This window comes from Oryx dammah, unplaced genomic scaffold (assembly GCF_014754425.2).
Source record: "Oryx dammah isolate SB20612 unplaced genomic scaffold, SCBI_Odam_1.1 HiC_scaffold_20, whole genome shotgun sequence".
Lineage (NCBI taxonomy): Eukaryota > Metazoa > Chordata > Mammalia > Artiodactyla > Bovidae > Oryx > Oryx dammah.
The window spans coordinates 57,764,100-57,789,510 of NW_024070204.1; the positions used below are offsets into that span (position 1 = coordinate 57,764,100).

The 25,411-nt window shown below is 40.1% G+C and overlaps 1 protein-coding gene across 5 annotated transcripts in view; it reads left to right on the plus strand.

Annotated features, from left to right (window-relative positions):
• Positions 1-22,094: 22,094 nt before the first annotated feature.
• SREK1 (splicing regulatory glutamic acid and lysine rich protein 1) overlaps positions 22,095-25,411 on the plus strand; it is a 43,868-nt gene continuing 40,551 nt past the window's right edge. For 2 of the 5 annotated variants that reach the window (XM_040262633.1, XM_040262635.1), the window contains exon 1: positions 22,233-22,453. Coding sequence is in view for 1 of the 5 variants with exons in the window: in XM_040262632.1 (XP_040118566.1) it covers positions 22,293-22,453 (161 nt within the window). In the remaining 4 variants the exon portion in view is untranslated. Of the gene's footprint in view, positions 22,454-25,411 lie in introns of all 5 variants that reach the window. The other 3 variants (XM_040262632.1, XM_040262634.1, XM_040262636.1) reach the window with 3 other exon arrangements.

Consider the following 25,411-nt stretch of genomic DNA (forward strand, 5'->3'; position numbering starts at 1 on the left):
GATACCAGATGCTTGGGGCTGGTGCACTGGGATGACTCAGAGGGATGGTACGTGGGAGGGAGGTGGGAGGGGGGGTTCAGGATTGGGAACACGTGTACACTCGTGGCAGATTCATGTTGATGTATGGCAAAACCAATACAATATTGTAAAGTAATTAGCCTCCAATTAGAATAAATAAATTTAAATTAAAAAAATTTAAAAAAAAGAAACAGAAAATACATTAATAGTTACCAAGGGCCACATGAAGGGAAGAGGGCTAATTTAGTGCTGAGGGAGTATAGCATTTCAATGTTACAAGTAAAATTTCTAGAAACCTGTTGTGCAACCCTGCAAGTAAACACTACGTAACTGTACACTTAAAGATGGTTATATGATTTAATTTAATCTTTCCACATCTCCCTCTATGGAGAAAGTCAAGTTCTGTCTCCAGCTACTTCTTCCCAAGCATTCTTGCAGAGCCACTGTGAGTAGGGCATAGGTTACCCACTGTCCCTTCTCCAGCTGTCTTGAATTCTAGAGCTACCATTTAGCCAACACTGGTTGTGTGAACCTAGGGAAATTCTTTAACATTTCTGTACCTCATTTCCCAGCCTGTGAAATAAGAATAGCAGTAGTTAATGGATGACATGTTATCTAGTCAGTATGTTATAAAGAAAGAAAGGAAAGAAAAATTCTCTTTTCATACTGTATTTTTATAGCTAGTATAAGAGACAAAGAGATAATAAAATGGAAGAGTTACAGAATTCAAGGGATTTGTTAGAGACAGACAGACAGACAGATAGATTGACAGGCAGGTGAACACCAGGCCTTCTTTGAAAAAGAGACATGAATCAAGAGAGAGGCTCTCCTGTTGACCTAGAAGTGGCCACATTGTGAACTGCCTATGGAGAAGGGCAGCCTCTAGGAGCAGATGCCTTAGTTCAACAATTGCAAAGAACTGCATTCTGCTAGGAACCTTAATGAGCTTGAAGAGTACACCAAACTTCAGATGAGCAGACAGCCCAGCTGCATTGACTGCAACCGGTGGGACTCCTAACCCATAGGAACTGTGAGATAGTACACGTGTGGTGTTTTAAACTGCTAAGTTTGTAGTCGCAGTGGTAGAAACCTAATACATCTAGCCATAGTTCAGTTTCTACGTCTTCTTTCCAAGAGCTGGAGAGGAGTCTGTTTGAGAGCCTAAGCCCTGGCCTTAACTTTGTGCCTAGAACCACATTTGCAAAGTCGCCCACCCCTCCCCACTCCATTGGATCAGACCCTCTTGACTGATACTAGCTCTGGCAGGCCTTGTTAGGTGTGTTGATAGGGAAAGCACCCTTCCATCAGACATGAGAGCATCCAGAATATCACCCGGAAAAGATATATATAACAAGCAGGACCACTGATGTTATGCAAAGGGTTTTATTTTGAGAACAATAGTAAGTGACATAAATAATTTGATTTGAACTTTAGAAAGTTTACTTTGCTGTATATAAAATCGATGTAGTAGCAGTGGTAAAGAACCCACCTATCAATGGAAGAGATGTAAGAGATGCAGTTTCGATTCCTGGGTCGGGAAGATCCCCTGGAGAAGGAAATGGCAACCCACTCCAGTATTCTTGTCTGGAAAATTCCATGGACAGAAGAGCCGGACACGACTGAAGCGACTTAGCACGCTGCAGCAGCTTAGAGTTAGTGACAGGGATAGGTGGTTGATGTAAAACCCAAAACAGAGATGACAACATTGGCACCAGCCAAGGTACTGGAAATGGAAGTTAGAGGAGGGGATCTCTATATACAACATACTTAGGCAAGGCCAGGTTGACAAAATGTGGATGGGAAGGCGAGGTGGTTAGAAGGCAAAATCAAAGGACAAGTTCTGACTGCAGTTGGAGGATAGGTGGTAAAGCCACTAACCGAAACCAGAAATAATAGATTGTCTTGCACTTGCTTAGTTTTGAGCATCTGGAAATGCCACCTGGCACTCAGGAAAAGTAGTAGGAGAGAGAGAGTGTTAGAGGCCTCCAGTTTGTTACCGTCATCACGGTGTCAGGACACAAGGAAACAGTCCTCATCGTGCCTTATCTGAACTCTGACCTTTCCAAGAATTTCGTATTTAAAATTTATATCACATAATTTAGTAACAATTTATTTATTCTCATATTGTCGTGTGTATTATTTAGTCTTGTTTCCAAAACTATTGGAAACCCCTTGATGGAAGAATCTTTTATATCCACTCTGGTATTCTGGCATTGCAGTGGGTATTGCAGCAGGTACTGTGTTTCTACTTCTACACAGTAGAAGAGACTGTTGTTGCTCCATAATGGATTTTACACTTTATCCATGCAAGAGAAGAGTCAGAGAGAAAGAGAGAGAAAAGAGGTCAAGAGATCAGATATATATGGGATGTTTGTGTAGGGCCTATTAGGCCATTGTAAAGATGAGTTTGGTTTTTACTGAGGGAGAGAGTATGAAAAGAAGAGAGATGTAGGAGAAAGAGCTATGGGCATTCACTGGAAGCCCCAAGTTGACTTGCAGCATGATCAGTCATGCTTTGAAAACAAAAATTTTGTTATGTACATATTAAAGCACTCCATGTTTCAGTTCAATAAATATTTGTAGATGATGAGTAAATTATGCGGGTGCTGTTCAGATGGTGACTTGGTATCATACAAATTGCAATATTTCACATTAGCAACATTTCCAAGCATGAGAATATATTCATGGAAAAACTGCCATCAGCCAACTGTCAAAAGTGAATCCAAAATTGGCTGCTGAGCCCCAGAGAGGGTTATAATGAATCTGCTCTTGGCTTTAAGAAAAAGTAGTTAAGATGTCTTCTGACAGGCAAATCCTGGATGGCACTTCTTTAACTGATTGAGGTATTATCAGCACCGTATGCTAGAGCATTAGCCAGCTCCTGCTGCTGACAGTCAGACTTGCCTACCCTGTGCCAAAAATCCCATCTGTTCGCTATCCTCAGTTTCTTTACAACCCAGTAGCATGTTTCATTTTCTTCAGGAACAAAGGCAAAGACTCTCTACTTTAACTACTATATTCATGGTTTAAAAATGGATTGGGTTTAACTGATGAAATTTTTCAAGTATTATTTGCTGATACAGATGCTAGGGTACAGAATATCAGCTTTTCTACCTCAATAAGGTTTGTGTGTGTGCATGTGTGTGGCTGCGCTAGGTCTTTGCTGCTGTGAGCAGGCTTTCTCTAGTTGTGGGTGGGAGCTACTCTGGTTGCAGTGTGCAGGCTCCTTCTTGCACTGGGTTCCCTCTCGTCATGGAGCGTGGGCTCTAGGGTGCGCAGACCTCAGTAGCTGCAGCACATGGGCTTGGTGGCTGGGGTTCCTGGGCTCTAAAGCACAGGCCAACAGTCATGGTCAACAGACTCAGTTGCCCCAAGACATGTGTGATCTTCCTGGACCAAAGATCCAACCGGTGTCCCCTGCATTGCAAGGCAGTCTCTCAACCACTGGACCACCAGGAAATCCCCCTCAATAGTTTTGAAAACTTTCTTGCTACTGTGTTAAGAGAATGTTATAAAGAAGTAGGTAATCTTCCATTTTTAAGTATCATTATTTGTGCTACCACTTTGAAGATACTACTAAGAAGCTAAGAATTTCATTTATCAAGCATTTATTATAAAATACAACCCTGGATCAGGAAGATCCCCTGGGGGAGGAAATGGAAACCCACTCCAGTATTCTTGCCTGGAAAATTCCATGGACAGAGGAGCCTGGTGGGCTACAGTCCATGGGATCACAAAGAGTTGGACACATCTGAGCGACTAACACATAATATATATTGAAAAAGAGGGAAAGATTCCACTGGATTAGTACATTAGAAAAATAAAATGTTTGTTTATTTGTATTTAATAAATTCCCTGGGCATCTTTTATTTTGGTTAGTAACAACAACAAAATTCTAAATTCTTCCATCATTCTGAAAATCCAGAAAAAGAAGCATTCTTTAACAATAGGAAATAATCTAGATATTATTTATTTCTAGACAATTTTCAAAAACTTTTATTGCCTAATTTGCTTTAAATTCTGCCGAATGTAAAAGAGACAGGTTACAAAGTAGCATTTTGGCTTTTTAACTGGTTGTTGTCAGACAAAAGTGAGAACCATGATGTCACTGAACCTTACAAAGTTCTTTTGGAGTTCATGGCAGTACTATACGTAAAGCAAAATACTGTAGCAGCCCAAGTGGGCCATAATATGAGAATAACTAAATAAACCAAGTACTTGGTCTATTGCATAAATCATTAAAATGATAATCAGGAAGACAAGAAAACAGCATACAAAAATAGGAAGGCAACATAGATAAATATCATGTTAAGTAGCAAAGACAACTTACAAAATTATATGTATCCCATGATTGCCCACTACAGAAATGTTATATAAAGGTCAGAATGTGGCTTTGTAGAAAGTCCTTCCCCTATTATCATAACTTTTGGTAATTGTTGTTTTTCTAAATGTTCCAGGGAAAAAGTCTCGAGTCAGTCATTATCAAATGTGATAGCAAATATTTGAGCACCAGTAATTAGCAGAGGAGTTGAAAGCAGGAATTATAGGCCCAAATGATGACGTAGGAGACTCTATCCACAGACTCCCTGCCTCCCCCCACCAATCCCTCAGCAAGAGAGTGCATGAACAAGGAGAGCCCTGGACTTCACTTCAGAAATTTTGGCAACACAGTGGAACAAAAGACCTGAGAATACCCCCATAATGGGGAGGAGAGATAGCTTCATTTTGCCTGCATCATTCCCTCCATCAAGCCAGCACAGCTGACCACCAAGAGGGAATTGGCCACCTAGAAAGAGTTCCTCTCAACAGGCCGGGAAAAAAAGAACAGGGTGAGCCCCCTTACTCCCCCAGACTTTCTGGACACTCCAGTTCCCTCTTCCAGTCTCTATGAATTGACTTAGGAAAGAGAAGAATAATCATATGCCAACAAATTGGGTAACCTAAAACAAATAGATAAACTTCTGGCAACATAGATAGTACCATGACTGAATCACAAAGAAACAGAAAATCTGAACAGACCTACAACTAGTAAGGTGATTGACTTAGTAATTCAAAGCCTCCCAATACATAAAGCTCAGACCAGATGGTTTCACTGGAGAGTACTACCAAACATTTAAAGATGAATTAACATCAGTCCTTCTCAATCTCTTCCAAAAAATCGAAGAGGTGGAAACACTCCTAAATTCATTTTGTAAGGCCAGCAATATACTGATACCAGAACCAGACAAGGATACTATAAGAAAAGAAAATTACAGAACAATATCCCTGATGAGCATAGATGCAAAAATTCTCAACCAAATATCAGTAAACCAAATTCAGTCCAAATTCAACACATTAAGAGTCTCCAATACTATGATCAAAGTGGGATTATTCCTGGTATGCAAGGATGGTTCAACAAACATAAATTAAACCCACCACATTACAGAATGAAAGATAAAAATCGTATGATTATCTTGATGTAGAAATAGCATGTGACAAAATGCAACATAATCAAGATCATGCATGACAAACCCACAGCCAACATTATACTCATATATAATGAGTAATGATGAAAGGTTGAAAGCTTTCCCTCTAAGACAAGACATGAGTACCCAAACTCACCACACCTATTCAGCACAGGACTAGAAGTTCTAACTAGCACAATCAGGCAAGAAAAAGAAATAGAAGGTATTCACACCAGAAAAGGAGAAGTGAAATTATTTTTGTTTGCAGATGGAAACAAAATAACCTTAAATATGGAAAATTCTAAAGATTCCACCAAAAAGCTGTTGGAACTAAATAGTGAATTCAATATAGTTGCAGCATACAAAATCAACATACAGAAATGAGTTACATTTCTGTACACCAACAGCCATACATCTTAAAAAGAAATAAAGTGACCAAGCTCACTCACAATATCATCAAAAGCAATAAAATATTACTACTTAGGGATAATTTTAACTAAGGGTATGAGAGATCTACACACTGAAAAATATAATGAACTTTAATGAAAAAAAAGGAAGACACACAAAAAATGGAAAGATTTTTTTAAATTTTAGAAAAAATAATTATTTTAATTTAAATAAATATTTAAAATAATATCTAAAATATTCTAATATTAAATATTAGAAAAATTAATATTGTTAAAATGTTCATACCAAAGTCATCTATTGATTTAATGTAAACCCTATCAAAATTTTAATGAAATTTTTTGACAGAAATAGGATAATCCTAAAAATTTGAATTGAATCACAAAAGATTCCAAATAGCCAAAGTAATCCTGAGAAAGAAGAACAAAGTTGGAGCCATCACACTTCCTAATTTTAAACTATACTCAGAGCTACTGTAATAAAACGTATGATGTTGGTACAAAAGTAGACACCTAGGGCACTTCCCCCTTGGTCCAGTTGTTGGGAATCTGCCCTGCAATGCAGGGGACATGGGCTTGATCCCTGGTCAGGGAACAGATCCTTCGTGCCTTGGGGCAGCTGGGTCCGTGTGTCACAATTACTGAGCCTCCACCCCACAACTAAGGCCTGACACAGCTAAATAAATAAATAAACATTAAAAAAAAAAAAGACACCCAGACCAATGGAACAGCATCAGGAGCCCAGAAACAAATCCTCACATACTCAATCACTTAATATTTGACAAGGGAGCCAAGAATACACAATAGGGAAAGGAAGATCTCTTCAATAAATAGTTTTGGGAAAACTGGATACTCTTTTGCATAAGAATGAAGTTGGATCCTTATCTTACACCACTCAAAAATTAACTCAAAGTAGATTAAAGACTTAAACATAAAACCTGAAATAATAAAACCGCAAGGAGAAAATATAGGAAAAACCTTTTTATATGGGTCATGGCAGTGATTTTTAAAATATGAAACCTAGATCATAAGCAACCAAATAAATAAATATATGAGACTACATCAAACTAGAAAGTTTTTGCATAGAAAAAGAAATGATCAACAAAGTGAAAAGACAACATACAGAATGGGAGAAAATCTTTTCAAATCATATATCTGATAGAAAATGTAAAATATATAAGGAATTCATACAACCCCATTACTATATACATATACTATATTACTATATATATATAAAAGATTAAAAAATGGGCAGAGGAATAGAATAGACATTTTTTCCCAACAAGACATACAAATGACCAACAGGTACATAAAAAGATGCTTAATATTAGTAATCATCAGGGAAATGCAAGTTGAAATCACAAGAGGATATGACCTTACACCAAAAAGCTAAGAGATAATTAGTGTTGGTGAGGATGTGAAGAAAAGGGAATTCTTGTGTGCTGTTGGTGGTGGAAATGTGAATTGGCATAGCCACTATGGAAAACAGTATGGACATTCCTTAAGAGATTAGAAATGATCCAGCCATCCCTTTTCTGGGTATACACCCAAGAGAAATGAAATCAGGATCTTGAAAATGCCTGCACTCCCATGTTCATAGAAGCATTATTCACAACAACCAAGATATGGAAATAACCTAAGTGTCTGCTAATGGATGACTGGATAAGGATGTGAGATAGTGTGTGTACTGTATGATATCACTTACATGTGTAATCTAAAAAGCTGAGCATGCAGAAACAGCAGAATGGTGATTACCAGGGGTTGAGTGGGTGGAGGAGATGGGGTCAAAGTCGCTCAGTTGTGTCTGACTCTTTGTGACCCCATGGACTATAGCCTGCCAGGCTTCTCTGTCCATGGGACTTTCCAAGAATACTGGAGCGGGTTGCCATTCCCTTCTCCAGGGGATCTTCCTGACCCAGGGATTGAATGTAGGTCTTCCACATTGCAAGTGGATTTTTTCCTGGCCAAGCCACCAGGCAGTTTGCCTGGAAATGGGGAGATACTGGTAAAAGGGTACAGACTTCTAGTTATAAGACAAATAAGTTGTGGGGATCTAATGTTCAGGATGGGCTTCCTAGGTGGCTCAGTGGTAAAGAATTTGCCTGCCAAGCAAGAGACACAGAAGATGCAGGTTTGATCCCTGGGTCAGGAAAATCTCATGGAAAAGGAAATGGCAATTCATTCCAGTATTCTTGACTGGCAAATCTCATGGACAGAGGAGGCTATAGTCCATGGGGTTGCAAGAGTTGGACACGACTTAGCAACTACACCATCACCACCAATTTTGCTGTTGTTTAGTTGCTAAGTCATATTCAACTCTTTGTAATCTCATAGACTGAATAGCAAGGAGAGATAAGAAAGCCTTCTTCAGCGATCAATGCAAAGAAATAGAGGAAAACAACGGAATAGGAAAGACTAGATATCTCTTCAAGAATATTAGAGATAGCAAGGGAACATTTCATGCAAAGATGGGCACAATAATGGACAGAAATGGTATGGACCTAACAGAAGCAGAAGATATTAAGAAGAGGGGCAAGAATACACAGAAGAACTGTACAAAAAAGAGCTTCACAACCAAGATAATCATGATGGTGTGATCACTCACCTAGAGCCAGACATCCTGGAATGTGAAGTCAAGTGGGCCTTAGAAAGCATCACTACAAACAAAGCTAGTGGAGGTGATGGAACTCCAGTTGAGCTATTTCAAATCCTGAAAGATGATGCTATGAAAGTGCTGCACTCAATATGCCAGCAAATTTGGAAAACTCAGCAGTGGCCACAGGACTGGAAAAGGTCCGTTTTCATCCAATCCCAAAGAAAGGCAATGCCAAAGAATGCTCAAACTACCGCACAATTGTACTCATCTCACATGCTAGTAAAGTAATGCTCAGAATTCTCCAAGCCAGGCTTCAGCAGTACATGAACCGTGAACTTCCAGATGTTTAAGCTGGTTTTAGAAAACGCAGAGGAACCAGAGATCAAATTGCCAACATCCACTGGATCATGGAGAAAGCAAGAGAGTTTCAGAAAAACATCTATTTCTGCTTTATTGACTATGCCAAAGCCTTTGACTGTGTGGATCACAATAAACTGTGGAAAATTCTTTAAGAGATGGGAATACCAGACCACCTCACCTGCCTCTTGAGAAACCTATATGCAGGTCAGGAAGCAACAGTTAGAACTGGACATGGAACAACAAATTGGTTCCAAATAGGAAAAGGAGTATGTCAAGGCTGTATATTGTCACCCTGCTTATTTAACTTATATGCAGAGTACATCATGAGAAACGCTGGTCTGGAAGAAGCACAAGCTGGAATCAAGATTGCCGGGAGAAATATCAATAACCTCAGATATGCAGATGACACCACCCTTATGGCAGAAAGTGAAGAGGAACTGAAGAGCCTCTTGATGAAAGTGAAAGAGGAGAGTGAAAAAGTTGGCTTAAAGCTCAACATTCAGAAAATGAAGATCATGGCATCTAGTCCCATCACTTCATGGCAGATAGATGGGGAAACAGTGGAAACTGTCAGACTTTATTTTTTTGGGCTCCAAAATCACTGCAGATGGTGATTGCAGCCATGAAATTAAAAGACGCTTACTCCTTGGAAGGAAAGTTATGACCAACCTAGATAGCGTATTCAAAAGCAGAGATATTACTTTGCCAACAAAGGGCCTTCTGGTCAAGGCTATGGTTTTTCCAGTGGTCATGTATGGATGTGAGAGTTGGATGGTGAAGAAAGCTAAGTGCCGAAGAATTGATGCCTTTGAACTGTAGTGCTGGAGAAGACTCTTAAGAGTCCCTTGGACTGCAAGGAAGTCCAACCAGTCCATTCTGAAGGAGATCAGCCCTGGGATTTCTTTGGAAGGACTGATGCTAAAGCTGAAACTCCAGTACTTTGGCCACCTCATGAGAAGAGTTGACTCATTGGAAAAGACCCTGATGCTGGGAGGGATTGGGGGCAGGAGGAGAAGGGGCCGACAGAGGATGAGATGGCTGGATGGCATCACCAATTCAATGGACATGAGTTTGAGTGAACTCCAGGAACTGGTGATGGACAGGGAGGCCTAGAGTGCAATGATTCATGGGGTCGCAAAGAGTCGGACACGACTGAGTGACTGAACTGAACTGAACTGAGACTGCAGCATGCCAGGATTCCCTGTCCTTCAGTATCTCTCAGAGTTTGCTCAAATTCATGTTCATTGAGTCAGTGATGCCATCCAACCACCCCATCCTGCCCTCAATCTTCCCCATCATCAGGGTCTTTTCCAGTGTGTCAGCTGTCCTCCTTCCCCAAGTGGCCAAAACACTGGAGTTTCAGCTTCAGCATCAGTCCTTCCACTGAATACTCAGGGTTGATTTCCTTTAGGATTGTCTGGTTTGATCTCCTTGCTATCCAAGGGCCTCTCAAGAGTCTTCTCCAGCACCACATTTCCAAAGTTTCAGTTCTTCAGCACTCAGCCTTCTTTATGGTCCACCTTTCACATCCATACATGACTACTGGAAAAACCATAGCTTCGACTACATGGACCTTTGTTGGCAAAGTGATGTGCACCAGTGTACAGCATGGTGATTCTAATTAATAAAACTGTTCTGCATACTTGAAAGTTGTAATTTTTTTAAATGCTAAGTTCAAATGTGTTTTTTGATAATACAAAAAAGTAATCCTTGAAAATCTGAATACTTACCAGGAAAACAGACAGTAACTTACGTATTAAATATCTGTATGAAATAACTGTTGCAAAGCTTGACAAAAAATGTACATTTAGGACATGTGGTTATTTAAAGAAAACAAAAAAAGGAAAAAATATAATAAAGATAGTCGATCTTAAATGTTCTCACCACAAATAGAAAAAATAATTAGGTGATACTATGGAGAGAAGGGCTAATGCTATGGGAGAGAAATTACACAATATATGTGCATTAAATCAATGTTTTGTACACTTTAAATGTACATAATGTTTTATGTCAATTGTAACTAAGTAAAGCTGGGAAAAATGAAAGCAGGCATTGTGTATAATTCAAAACCAAATATGATATTTAAGGCAGTTCTTTTGAAAAGGATTGAAATATTAACATAATTATGGTTTTGAATTTCCTATACAAGAAAGTTATTTTCTATACCCAATGATTTCTCTTAATCTCTCCAATATTCTTTGCCTGTAAGTTAATAAATATATCCATTTTGAAATTCAGTGTGATCATCTTGAGTGTTTTCACAAGCACCCTTTGTGACACACAAGGTGACCTTCAGTTTTATTATGGTCTAATTATAAGCCCAAGGGAGCTCTGCCATATGTTACTGGGAAATTGTTTTCCTCCAGACTTTCACCAGATCCCAGATCCTATCTGACCCGATTGTAGTAAAAGTTTTCCTGGGGTTGTTTCTAAACTTTAAAAAATGTAATTTATTTTAGCTTAATTGTGCTTCATAAGATTCTAGAACACAGCTAAATACTAAACGAGTATTTTTCTTTTTCTTTTTGGCTGCGTCCCGTGGCTGCAGTGAAAGCACAAAGTCTTGACCACTGAACTGACAGGAAGTTCCCTAAATGTGTATTTAAACTCATCTTAAACACTGAATTAAGAGATCTCAGTTTGGATACGTTTTGTAAGCAAATTGGGGATCTATTCCACCTTTGACAGAGTGTTTAGCATGTGTGCCTGATAACCATAAATTTCACAGATACCTAAGTTGTCAGTTTAATAAACTAATAGTGGAAAAGCATTTCATTGGTAAAACATTTCCTGAGCTCTCCTTATTTTTGCTTGCTTTAGATGGTTTTTCAAATTTGTAACAAATTTCTCCTTAGGAAAAACATTTTTAAAAAATTCACTGAAATGAGGATCACAGTAATTATACTCATTTTTTGTTTTTTGCTAACAACAAACATAGTACTGTCATATAAAAAGATAAATTAATACTGTTAAATTGTGTCTTTGAAAAAAGATGATCTCCTTGAGATTAGTTTACTGACCAAGACTGTCCTACAGGACTTACTGAAATTATACACATATTATATCTGTGCTCGGCAGTATGGTAGCCACAAAGTGGCTATTGAACGCTAAAATATGGCTAGTGTGACTGGTGAGCTGAATCTCTTATATGTATTTAATTTTAATTTATTTACACTTAAATAGCAGTAATGATATTGGATTGGTCTAGATCAATGAGAGCTTATTTGTGTTGAGGAGCAGCATTTGGGTTGTCTCAAATGCTGAGTGCAACTGGGCAAGTTCCTGTGTTCATTTCTCTGTTTTTTGAAACAGATGCTGAGGATTTAGCTTGTTTTCTTCTCCTATTTGGGTTTCCCCAATGGCTCAGCAGTAAAGAATCCACCTGCCATGCTGGAGACACAGAAGGCTCGGGTTTGATCCCTGAGTTGGGAAGATCTCCTGGGGTAGGAAATGGCAACCCATTCTAGTATTCTTGCTGGAAAAAATCCCACAGACATAGGAGCCTCATGAGCTACAGTCCATGAGGTCCCAAAGAGTAGGACACAGCTGAGTGACTAAGCAAGAGCAAGCCTCTCCTATTTAAGTTGGCCTGGGCTTCCCTGGTAGCTTAGCTGGTAAACAATCTGCCTGCAATGTGGGAGAGCTGGGTTCAATCCCTGGGTCGAGAAGACCCCCTGGAGAAGGAAATGACAACCCACTATAGTATTCTTGCCTGGAAAATCTCATGGACAGAGGAGCCTGGCAGGCTACAGTCCATGGGGTCACAAAGAGTCAGACACAACTGAAGGACTAACTCACTTTTTTCACTTTCATACTCAATTCATTCATTCAAAGAGCAAATATTTATTTAACATTAATTATGTCCAAGCACTCTGCTAGATGCTAAGGGGTGAAAAATGAGCAAGAGAGGTCCCTGCCCACAAGCAACTTATAGTCTAATAGGGGAAGAAGGTCTAGAAAATGCATAAATTATTGTGATAGAGGTAGCACAGGGCCCAGTGTGGCCTCAAAGGAAGGGACTGTTCACAGCGCCCAGAGAAGATGGGAAAGGCTTCACGGAGGGTGCTGTGAGCCAGGAAAAATGAGCAGGCATTTCCAGGGGAACAAACAAGGGAACGCATTTGTTATGTGTCGAACCATGTGCCTGCTGAATTCATAGGTTGAAATCCTCATCTCTAGTACCTCAAGGTGTGACCTTATTTGCAAATAGGGTCACTGTTGATGTAATTAAAATGAAGTTACACTAGAAGACAAACCCCTAATCCAGTATGATTGGTATTCTTTTTCTTTAATATTTTTTTAATTCTGTAAAAAAATTTTTTAAGTTTTAAAAAATATTTATTTTAATTAATTGATTTATTTGGCTGTGCTGAGTGTTAGCTGTGTGGGATCTTCAGTTGTGGCATGTGGGATTTAGTTCCCTGAACAGGGATGGAAACTGGGGCCCCTGCTTTGAGAGCATGGAGTCTTAGCCACTGGATCACCAGGGAAGCCCTGACTGGTATGCTTATAAAAAGTAAAAACTTGGACGCACAGACACACACAAGGAGAATATCATGGAGATTTTGGACTGCCGAAAGTCAAGGAACTACCAGAGTCTAGAGGTGATGCTTGAAATAGGTCCTCCCTAGTGCCTACAGAGGGAGGTTAGGCTGCCTGACATGTTAATCTCAGACTTCTAGCTCCTAGAACTGTGAGATGATACACTGCTATTGTTAAAGCCAGTTATTCACAGTTTGTAATATGGTTGTCCCCCCTTATCCATGGGGGATACGGTCCATCTGCAGGAGATGCCTAAAACTGAGGACAATGATGAACCCTATATGTGCTGGGTTTTCCTACACATACACACCAATTGTAAAGTTTGATTTATAATTAAGCATCATAAGAGATTATCCAAATATATAGCATCACTAATCTTGCACTTTGGAGCCATTATTAAAGAAAATAAATGTTACTTGAATACAAGCACTGCATTTCCATAATAGCTGATCTGATAACCAACACTGTTACTAAGTGACTAACTGAGTGAGGTATGCTGGACAAAGAGATGATTCACGTTCTGGGTGGGATGGAGCAGGCTGGTGTGAGACACCATCACGTCACTCCAAATGATGTGCAATTTAAAATTTATGAATTGTTTGTTCCTGGAATTTTCCATTAAATAATTTCAGAATGCAATCGACTGTGGATAACTGAAACCACAGATAATGGGAAAACTACTGGTACTTTGTTGTAGCAGGCCCATCAAACTGTTACAGCATTCCTGATTGAGGAAGCAGTGTTGTGAAAGCAAAGCAAATAGGCTGTGGAAGATATTTTTTAAAGTTCTGTTGTTTGTTTACCTAACTCAGCATTTTAGAAGGAAAACAAGCAAGCAAGCATCAGCCGGAATATGACTATTTCTTCATAAATGTTTTCCTACTCTTGGAGAAACAGAAGCTAAGAATGTAATAATGTTTGGGGGCAAAACTGGGAGTATGTTTCTGCTAAAACATATCATGAGTCAGAAAATGTTTACTGGCCCTCATAAATCAGAAGAAAGTTTTTGTTTATTAAAAATTGTCTCCCTACATAAAGTAGTTATACCATTGCTAATGAGACCCCCTTCCCCCCAATTTCCTGTGTAGAACAAGAAAGCGATGTTTTCTATTTCTGATGTATCAACTTTGGGAAGAGAGTTCATGAGCAGGAGCTGGGTGGCTGCAGTTAGAACTGTATTAATCTTGGCTGGATGGTGCCCTAAGGTCCAATTTCACTCTTCCTGTTATCACTGGGATGAGCACGAGATTAGGATCTGAGAGCCCAGAGTCCAGAAGGCTCAAGTAACATTTTAACTCCTGGAAGCCGCATCCCTTTTAAAGGAAGAATTGTCAGAACACAATCTTCTAGCCGGGTTTCAGAAGTGAGAGAAAGGGCAACTGAGTGTTTAGGACATCAGTCTCTTCCTTTGTGTCCATGCAGCAGTAAGTGCCAAGCATTCATTGACTCATTGGAATGTGTCTGGAACAACGATCTGTGAATTGCATTAAGTCATTTATGGGGTCAATTGTCATTCTGCCACAAGTGTGAATAACAGTGGGATACCTTGGAGGAAACAGATGTAGCCTAACAAGACTAAAGCATAACATGCAAGGCAGGTGAGGGTTTGAAGGAATGTGTACAAGTAAAGGGCCTTCCCAGGTGGCTCAGACAGTAAGGAATATGCCCACAGTGTTCAGTCCCTGGGTCAGGAAGATGCCCTGGAGAAGGGAATGGCTACCCACACCAGTATTCTTGCCTGGAGCCTGGGGTGTTGAGGGGACCTAAAGTCCATGGGTCGTCGCAAAGAGTCGGACATGCCTGAGCGACTAACTCATGCACATACAAGTGAAGACATTGAAAAGTACAAAATTACAGCAGGTTTGATATAGGCATCAGTAAATACAAATGGATCACTTTCAGACATTTTGAGTTTGAACAGTTTTTCGGACATTCAAGGGGAGATGACCAGAAGCCAGTTATATATACAAATCTTTAGTTAGGGTAGGTGTGATAGTGTGATTTATAATGAGACACATTTATTTGTTTTCTGGCAAAGAGCTCCAAAACCATTGGAATTTATTAAGTGATGAGAAACATAAAAGTATCTTTTTTTATGTTGTTGTGGTGACTTTGAGGAAAGCATCTAGATAACCTAAAGATGGGGGCTGGCTGCCAGGCAACTCAACCTTAAGATTAGAGGATTGGAACTGTCAGTGTCCGCCCCCAACTCCTTCACTCACCTCTGGGGAGGAGACAGGGGCTAGACCAGTAATTCAATCAATCATGACCATGTAATGAAGCCTCAATAAACCCCCAAAGCCTCCATAAAAACCCAAAAGAAAAACATGTTGCATTCCTTGTACTAAATCCATTTCTAGTAATACTTTACTGACAGCAGAGTGAAGAGCTTTGGGCATTTCATAGTGGAAAATTCTACTTCGATTTTTATTATTCTGTTAAGTTTTTAAGAAGGACAGCTAGGTCTAAATAGTCAAACAGAGTAAGACTATAACATGGCTGCTCTTAAAATTTGCAAATATTCCTATGAATCCCTGTGGGAATAAACTCTATAAGAATGTTTATTCCTTAAAAGTTTTAATAAATGTTTCTTTGATGTTTCTTCCAAAACTTATTGAAATAGGTCAGGAAAAAATTTTTCTTTAATTTGGTTCATTAGAAGACCACATTCTATACTAAAGGCTAAGAAACTGTCTTGTATGTCAGATTTATTAATATACAGTGGCAACTACAGGGAGCAGAATTCCCTGGAACATAGGATAGATAGCATGATTGAGAAATAAACATATTGTTTTAATTAAAAAAAAAAAAAAACCTCTCTTTATGTTGGTCTTAACAGTCTTCTGTGTATATGTCAGTTCAGTTCAGTCGCTCAGTCGTGTCTTACTCTTTGTGACCCCATGGACTGCAGCACGCCAGGCCTCCCTGTCCATCACCAACTCCCAGAGTCCACCCAAATCCATGTCCATCGAGTCGGTGATGCCATCCAACCATCTCATCCTCTGTCGTTCCCTTCTCCTCCTGCCCTCAATCTTTCCCAGTACCAGGGTCTTTTCAAATGAGTCAGTTCTTCATATCAGGTGGCCAAAGTATTGGAGTTTCAGCTTCAGCATCAGTCCTTTCAATGAACACTCAGGACTGATCTCCTTTAGGATGGACTGGTTGGATGTCCTTGCAGTCCAAGGGACTCTCAAGAGTCTTCTCCAACACCACAGTTTAAAAGCATCAATTCCTCCTTGCTCAGCTTTCTTTATAGTCCAACTCTCACATCGATACATGACTACTGGAAAAAAACATAGCCTTGATGTAGTTACTTTGAAATTCTTTTGTTATGACCTATTAGGCAACTTAACGGCTTCCCTGGTGACTCAGATGTGAAGAATCTGCCTGTCAGTGCAGGAGACGCGGGTTTGATCACTGTGGGAGGAACGGGCAACCCACTCCAGAATCCTGACCTGGGAAATCCCATGAACAGAGGAACCTGGTGGGCTGCAATCCACAGTTGCAAAAAAGTCCGGACACAACTTGGCAGCTAAACAACAATTAGGCACTTAGCTGAGTATCTGACCAAGAGGAATGTTAAGCAAACAATGTAATTTATTCTCCCATGAAAGGGAAACTAAGTGGCTGAGAAGCAGGGACTGGGAAAGACTTAACTGTATCTTCCCTTTTTGAATACCTACTTGAGCAGCTGTTAACTATCTACCCTTCTGAGAGATTCATAGATGAATCAGAGGAAGTAATAGTGACACTGTGACCTTTGCTTCTCTAAACTGGTTCATGTTGTTTTTGTCTCAATAGTCACATTACATCTACAGATAGGCACATTGTATTCGTGATTTTGTCATCCCTGCAGAATTTGACTCTTTTTAATCATTCTTTCATCCCTTCTCTTCATTTTATCCCATTAAAACTTTTTCCTCCTTTAACTTTTGTGACTATCTTCCCTTCTAATTTCCCTCCTGGCTTGGTTTTGTTTTTTGCTGTTTGTTGTATTTGTCCTTTTAATGTTATTCAATGCATTTCTCTTGCCTGGCTAATTGTGTCTACTTTCAAGTTTAAAGCACATACTTGGTAGCTCAGACGGTAATGAGTCTGCCTGCAATGTGGGAGACCCAGGTTTGATCCTTGGGTCAGGAAGATCCCCTGTAGAAGGAAATGGCAACCCATTCCAGTATTCTTGCCTGGAAAATTCCATGGATGGAGAAGCCTGGCAGGCTACAGTCCATGGGGTCACAAAGAGTCGGACACGACTGGGTGACTTCACTTTCACTTTTTCACTTTATTTTTGTTCTAGACATTTTCCTTAAATTTCATTTCAGGAACTTGTCCATTATGGATTTCAATATTTTTTTCCTTCCTCTCTACAAATCTGCTCTGCCTAAACTATGGCACTATTACATAGTCCCTCAGGCCAGAAACAAATCCTCCCTCTGCTTTACCATCAATGGTAGATTACTAAATCTACTAAATAATGTTTTATAACCTTCTAAACCAGTGGTGCTCAAAATGGGGTCAGAATATCTGGGGATGGAGCCATCAGTCTGTTTTTTAAAAAATATTTATTTATTTGGCTGCACAGGGTCTTAGTTGTGGCATGTGGGATCTAGTTCCTCAATCAGGGATCAAACTCAGGGCCCCAACATTGACAGCTCAGAGTCTTAGCCACTGGACCACCAGGGTGAGTCCCCATCAGTCTGGGTCTGTTTTAACATGCCCTTCAGGTGATTTTGATGCACGTGAGAGTCTGAGGACCAGTGTTCTAAACAAGTGGTAGTTAATACCGGGATCCATGGTTGGGCTTAAGGAAGATGAAAAAGCACTTGTAATTGTATCTAAAACCAAGTGTATGTACATATATATTTTTCTGAACCCATGGCTTTTATTTCATTTATTTTTAAAAGGGTTCAATGATCCCCCGATTTAGAACTGTTCCTTGCCTTCATTACTACCACCACTTACCCTTGGAACCAGTCCCTTTCATCTTTAGTTTCCTCCTTTTCAACACATCTCCATTTTGGATGGCAATCACTCTAGGAATCTGGCATATTCACTCTTTGGTTCAGACATCTTCGGTGGCTCCCAACACTTAGTGATAAAGGACCCTCTCAGCATGACAAACAGTATATTTCATGAAGGCTTATTCTTTCATGAGTATCCCTAGTCATTCTTCAGCCTTTGGACTGCAATACTAAACTTTGAATATTGTGGACCTCACCTGGCTCTCATATCCTTCTATTTTTGCATATTCTTCACCTCAGTTTAGAAAGTCTATCACTGTTCCTCCCTCCCTCCTTGCCTGGCAAATTCCTATTTGTTCGAGATTAAGTGCAAACGGCATCTCTTCTGGGAAGCCTTTCATTGGCACTAAGTTTAAGCAGCCTTAGTGTTTGCTCCCAATTCTCCCTGTGCTTATCCCTCTGGTAGTAATTCTCAAACATTTTGGTGTTAGGATCACTTTATACTCTTAAAAAGTATTGAAGACCCTAAAAGATTTAGGGGGTATCTGTACATATTTATCACATTAGAAATTCAGTTCAGTTCAGTTCAGTCCCTCAGTCGTGTCCAACTCTTTGCAACCCCATGAATCGCAGCACGCCAGGCCTCCCTGTCCATCACCAACTCCCGGAGTTCACTCAGACTCACGCATCGAGTCCGTGATGCCATCCAGCCATCTCATCCTGGGTCGTCCCCTTCTCCTCCTGCCCCCAATCCCTCCCAGCATCAGAGTCTTTTCCAATGAGTCAACTCTTCGCATGAGGTGGCCAAAGTACTGGAGCTTCAGCTTTAGCATCAGTCCTTCCAAAGAAATCCCAGGGTTGATCTCCTTCAGAATGGACTGGTTGGATCTCCTTGCCGTCCAAGGGACTCTCAAGAGTCTTCTCCAACACCACAGTTCAAAAGCATCAATTCTTCAGTGCTCAGCCTTCTTCACAGTCCAACTCTCACATCCATACATGACCACTGGAAAAACCATAGCCTTGACTAGATGGACCTTAGTCGGCAAAGTAATGTCTCTGCTTTTGAATATACTATCTAGGTTGGTCATAACTTTTCTTCCAAGGAGTAAACGTCTTTTAATTTCAAAAACCCATTTAAAAATAATTATAAACCCATTATGTACTTATATAAATGATAAATTTTTTAGCCTGCTCCCAAATGGCTGTGGAGCTAAATTATGCATTTTTATGGTAAAGTGATATTTTCCAAAAAGAACTAAGAGTGGCATTGCTTTACATTTTTCAAAGCTCTTTGATGTCTGGCTTAATAGAAGACAGCTGGATTTCCCTACCTGTTTGTGCATTCAATCTGTGTGATATGTTTAGGTTGGAACATATGAAGAAAATTTGGTCTCACACAGATAAGTTGTTGGAAAAGGGGAAACTATTTTCATTGTCTTTCTAGATGATATGAGATATCTTGATTGATAACTATCCCAAACTGGACATGTGATTGTTTCCTAGAGTGCAATTACAATGTGGATTTAATCTGAAACCATATCAATTAACTTTTTGTATTTTGCTACAGTAAAATCCATGGGTCCATCTTCCACTTTGATAACTCTTTTTAATTTTGTAATAGCATGTATTGGTTCTGTTGAAAACTGCTTTATTGAGCTATAGAGATTTTCAAATGGGCAATTATAATTACTATATAATGTGAAAAAACACATTTGTTAATATCACTGGTGTTTTTAGCAGAAAAGTTTAAATACTAGAAAGCTGTCAAGCTCCAGATGGTGGATATAAATTTTTAAAAATGTGCATTTTAGAGTGAAAACTCCAACAATCACACAAGAGCATTTTCTGGAGATGTCCATCCTACTTGGGCATGCAGCAGAAGTACTTCCCAATTCTTCACATATTAAAAAGAGGTGGGGGACTTCCCTGTTGGTCCAGTGGTTAAGACTCAGGGCTTCCAATGAAGATGTAGGTGGGTCTGATTCCTGGTTGAAGAACTAAGATCCTACATGCTGCGCAATGAGGCCAAAAAAAAAAAGTAAAAACTAAATTTTAAAAAAAAGGTTTTATAAAAAGAAAATAGGTGTATGCTAGGGTGAAGATTTAGTAAAATTAATAATTTTTACTACTTTTTACAAGGACAATTATGTATTTATTTTTGGCTGTGCAGAGTCATTACTGTGCGTAGGCTTTCTCAGGTTGTGGCAAACGGGCTATTCGGCAGTTTGGGTGCACAAGTTTCACACTGTGGCAGCTTTTCTTGTTGCAGAGCATGAGCTCTAGGGTGCACAGGCTCAGCAGTTTGGACGTTAATGCTTTGTTGCCCCACAGCATGTGGAATCTCCCCCCGACCAGGGACCCATGTCCCCTGCATTGGTAGGCGGATTCTTAACCACTGGACCACCAGGGAAGTCTGTCAAGGGCATTCTTAAACTAGCTTATTTTAAAAAATCATATATTGTGTATGCTATGAGTGCAAGGAGGTGAATACAAAATACCACTACAGTGTTAGTCGCTCAGTCGTGTCCGACTCTTCATGGCCCTATGAACTGGAACCCGCCAGACTCCTCTGTCCATGGGGTTTTCCAGGCAAGAATATTGGAGTGGGTTGCCATTTCCTCCTCCAGAGGATATTCCTGATCCAGAGATCGAACCCGGGTCTCCTACATAGTAGGCATATTCTTTAACCTCTGAGCCACAGGAAAGTCCTTGAATTCCACTACAGTAAGTCCCCCAATAAAGAAAAAGTTCCGTTCTAAGAGCATTTAAGTCCAGTTTGTTTATAAGTCCAGCAAAGTTAGCCTAGGTACCCAACTAATGCGACTATATAGTACTGTACTGTAAGAGGTTTATAATACTTCATGCACAAATAATACATAAAAAACTAATAAACACACACAAAAATACAGTACCTTGTAAAGTGTAGTAGTACTGCCAGTATAGCTGGCATACAGGGACACTTGGCATCTTTCAAAGTTTGTAACTCAAAAGCTCATATGTAGAGGGACTCACTGTAGTTGTGCAGTTTGACACCACTGCCTTGATTTTCGCTAAGGTGCTGGCTTTACACCATCAGCGCAATTCTCAACTAAGTGAAGGAAATAAAGTCTTCATATCGTGAAAATGCTTTTGACCTTACAGATTCACTGAAAAGGCCCCCGAGGACCTTCCAGGTTTTGCGGATGGCATTTTGGGAACAGCTGCCCTATTTTCACATACTACTGTTACTTGTGTCTCGTTAGGTTGCAAAGTCTGTGTGGATCTTATGTAACTGTCCTTAATGTTTTCGTGGCTGTCCGATACATAACACTCGGAATGAGCTAAAAAATGGTACCAACGACAACCGCATAGCCTTCATCATACTGCCTTCTTCCTTAATTCCGTCTAAATTTACATGTTTCGTAAAACTTTCATAAAAAAGTTTTTTATGACTAGGACGCCGGTCAATTTGTTTTTTTTTATATTGGCGGGAAGGAGGAGCTGCGTGAATATAATACTGACACGTTATAGTTCAGCCAAGTTAGTTAACTGCGATGCTCGAGAGTCATCCCTTTTTAACAGGTTTGCACCAGCAGGCCTCTTGACTTCCCAGTCTTAGCTACCATAAAGACTGGAAAGAGGTGGGTCTCTTGTGTTTACAGGAGCACAAGAATTTGATGGAGTCGTAACCGGGGAAACCCTCAATCAAAAGCTTGGCGGGCAGAAATGCAGCAGGACCAACAGCCTTACACACCCGGGCGCCCCAGGCAGCAGCCTCGCGAGACCCGCCGGGTTGCCAGGGCGACGCTTCCGGCTGGCGCGCGCAGCCCGGAGAGCAGGGGAGTTGTGAAATGGGCGGCTAGACCTGCCGGTTGCCGTGAATTCGCCCGCGGGAGCGCGCTCGCGGCCGCGCGATCTCCGCTTTCCCGGCTCCGTCGCTGACGCGTTGTAGACGTTGGGGAGGGAGGCAGCGGCAGCGCGGATCAGGATGAACAGCGCCGGCAGCTTCGGCTTGGGCTTAGGCTTCGGCCTCACCCCTACGGCGGTGATTCAGGTGACAAATCTGTCCTCTGCGGTGACGAGCGAGCAGATGCGGACGCTTTTTTCCTTCCTAGGAGAAATCGAGGAGCTGCGGCTCTACCCGCCCGAGTAAGTCCTCGAGCTCGACTGGGGGAGGGGCGCGGGCCCGAGCGAGACCTCGGGAACCCAGGCGAGGGGGAGAGCGCGGACGGGGGCGCGCTGCCCCGTCACGTGACCACCGGGTTTCCCTTGGTGCCCATGTTTGATTGGGGCACCGCGGCCCCAGCCCCCGGCTTCTCTTTTCCTTGTTAGTCGACTTTCGGAGGTTAATCTTTGCACAGAATCCTCACAAAGGACTTAGAGGGGTTGCCTTTTCGTGCCTCCTGGCCAGTGGTCGTCGCCGAGTCCTCGAATTCAGTGCCGGGCCTCCCCCGTTTTTTTCCCTAACTTAAGATGGCCGCAGGTGGGCCCGGAATAGTCCTCATGGCAAGCGCCCGATGGGGTTTTTGCAATGGAAAAGCGCGGAGACTGCGCCTGAGGAACTGTCCGATTCTTAGGGCCTCAGTGTCGGGCCGTTGTTGCTGACAGGGAAGCCTGCGGCTCATGACAAATAGAATTAGGGTTATAGTTGATCCTAGGCCTGTGTTCACAAATTTAGCATCTTCAGAGGTTAATCTAACCGAGCCCATCCATGTTAAAAGATTCATGTCTGTTCACCGTTTTGGCATCGGATTAAAATTTCCTCCTAGAAGGTCACACTGACCTAACCCTTTCAGAAAAAACAGTAATCTGTGCGGGATTATTCCTGCTGTATACTTCTAGAAGTCCAGATTTGGGATGGCATTCACTGTTCTCAGACGCTTCCCAGGTAGTGTACTTTGACGTAAGATTCCCATTCTACGGTAGTACCAGCTCACAAAATTCCTAAGAGGTTTCAGGGTTGTTTATTTTCTTACGGGCATAAACTTTTAAAAACTAGTGTCCAGAATATGAAAATTTCTCAGTGTTTTGTTCATTTTGTCAAAATCTTTTGAAGAAAGGGATAGTAGTTGCCTAAGATTTCTCTTATTAAAAAAATTGTGTTTTGATTTTTTTTGGGGGTATTTCATAGGGATGCATGTAGATCTGTTTTCCTTTAGTTTTCTCTAACTATACCGCATTGCTACTGCATAGATAGTGATAAAAGTTGGTGTTTGGATTTTTAAATTTTACTTAAGTTTTTCTTCTCATTTTTGTTTCAAAGTATTTCATGCATACAGAAATGCTGAAAGAATAACTCCCATGTTCCCTTCATCTGTATTTATAGTTAGCCACAGATTTCTGTCTCCCACTACCCACTTTTACATACATACACGCACACACCCACCCACATCCCTTGACTGTTCACTCCTCAGCAAGTAAATGAGAATCTCTTATGTATATGACCTACTTTACCACAGTACTGTTAATGTATCCAAGAAATTTGACATTGACAATATATAACATCTAAATTTTTTCAGTTAGTCTGACGCCTTTTCTCCATTTGCTTTTTCTGATTTAGAGATAATCAAGAGGTCACTCAGTACATTTGATTATTTTCTTTAATCTAGGACTACTCCCCCCTCTACCCCCTCACACCGCTCTTTTTCCCCAATCATCTTTTTAAAAGTTTTTCATGATATTGATATTTTGTCTTGTAATTTGTGTTGTAAAATGATTCATCTTGGCTATATAAATTGTTTCCACATGGATAGATTCAGTAATACAGTTTTGCCAAAAATAGTTCATAAGTGGGTGCACATACATCTTTATTGACTTGTCACGCATATAGCTTTGGCGATCTTATATAACTTTTGAAAGTGCTTTAAGCTTTCTCTTCATTTCAACACTCAGAACATTTCTGAATAATTGAGAACTGTTTGGAGGGTTGCTGTATTCTGAACGAATTGGAATCAAATAGTAAAGTATTCTGTACATAAAACCTTTGTAAGCTAACCTTGCTTTCAAGGTTGTGATAATGTGTCTTATGGGCAGAAGAAATATATCACAGAATGTTCTTCATTGCGAACATAACACCACTCACATGGTTGAAAAATGCTTTTTTGTGGCAATATGCTGCCAGTTATCTGCCATTTAGTAAAATGGGCTATTTTGTATCAGGTGTTAGTTGCTTGGAGTTCAAAAGTGTAAGAGAATAAAAAAGCTGGTTACTTAAACAGTGCATTGAAACAGAGTTACTGTGTCACCAGCTGTAATGCATTTTGCAAAATTGTAGCATAAATGTAATACATCTAGGCCAGGCAAAGTCTTTGACCAGTTATTCTATATTTGCAGTTCCTATTCCTGTTTTTCACAAGTATTAACATGCTTTCCTAGTGGTGTGTTTTCTGTTTGCTCTGTAGTTAAGTTGTCATAAGCTGGTCCTTACATTCTTTTTGCAAATTTGGGCTGAAATGTATACATATGCAGTAGTAGTAGGTGTTTTGAAGACAGAATTCTTTTTTCAGTATTGTGGAAACGGTATTTTATGATTAATCTTTGAAAGCTGAGTAGAAATTGATTTGTTTTAAATTTGGAACTATATTTCTTTAATAGACTGTGTGAATAATTTCTCATTTACATTTTAAGGATGCAATTGCTAATACAAAAATTCAGATTTTAAATTAAATTTTCTTTTTTTGGCATGAGGCCGTAATTCAATTTCTATTTAAACATTTAAGAATTGGAGTAGACATTCATTGTAAATATTAAAAATTCTTATTTGTGCTGCTAGATGACAAATATGCAGACTTTTAACTTTAGTACAATTTAGTACTGTTTAGTACAAATGAATCTCATACATCTTGAAAGCCTATTTACAATGCTAAGAAATTTTTATCTTTTTTTCAGTAAGCTTTTTATAGAGGTATAATGTGTAGAAAAGTGCATGGGTAAGGGTATACAGCTTGATGAATTTTCACAAAGTGAACACATCCAGCACGTGGATAGGAGTCTCTGCACCCTAGAAGTTCTCCTATGCCCCCTCAAGTGCATAATACCTATAGGGTAACCTAGCCACATTTCTATCATCAACCCCGTGTTGATTTTTTTTGGCTTGTGGGTTTTCTT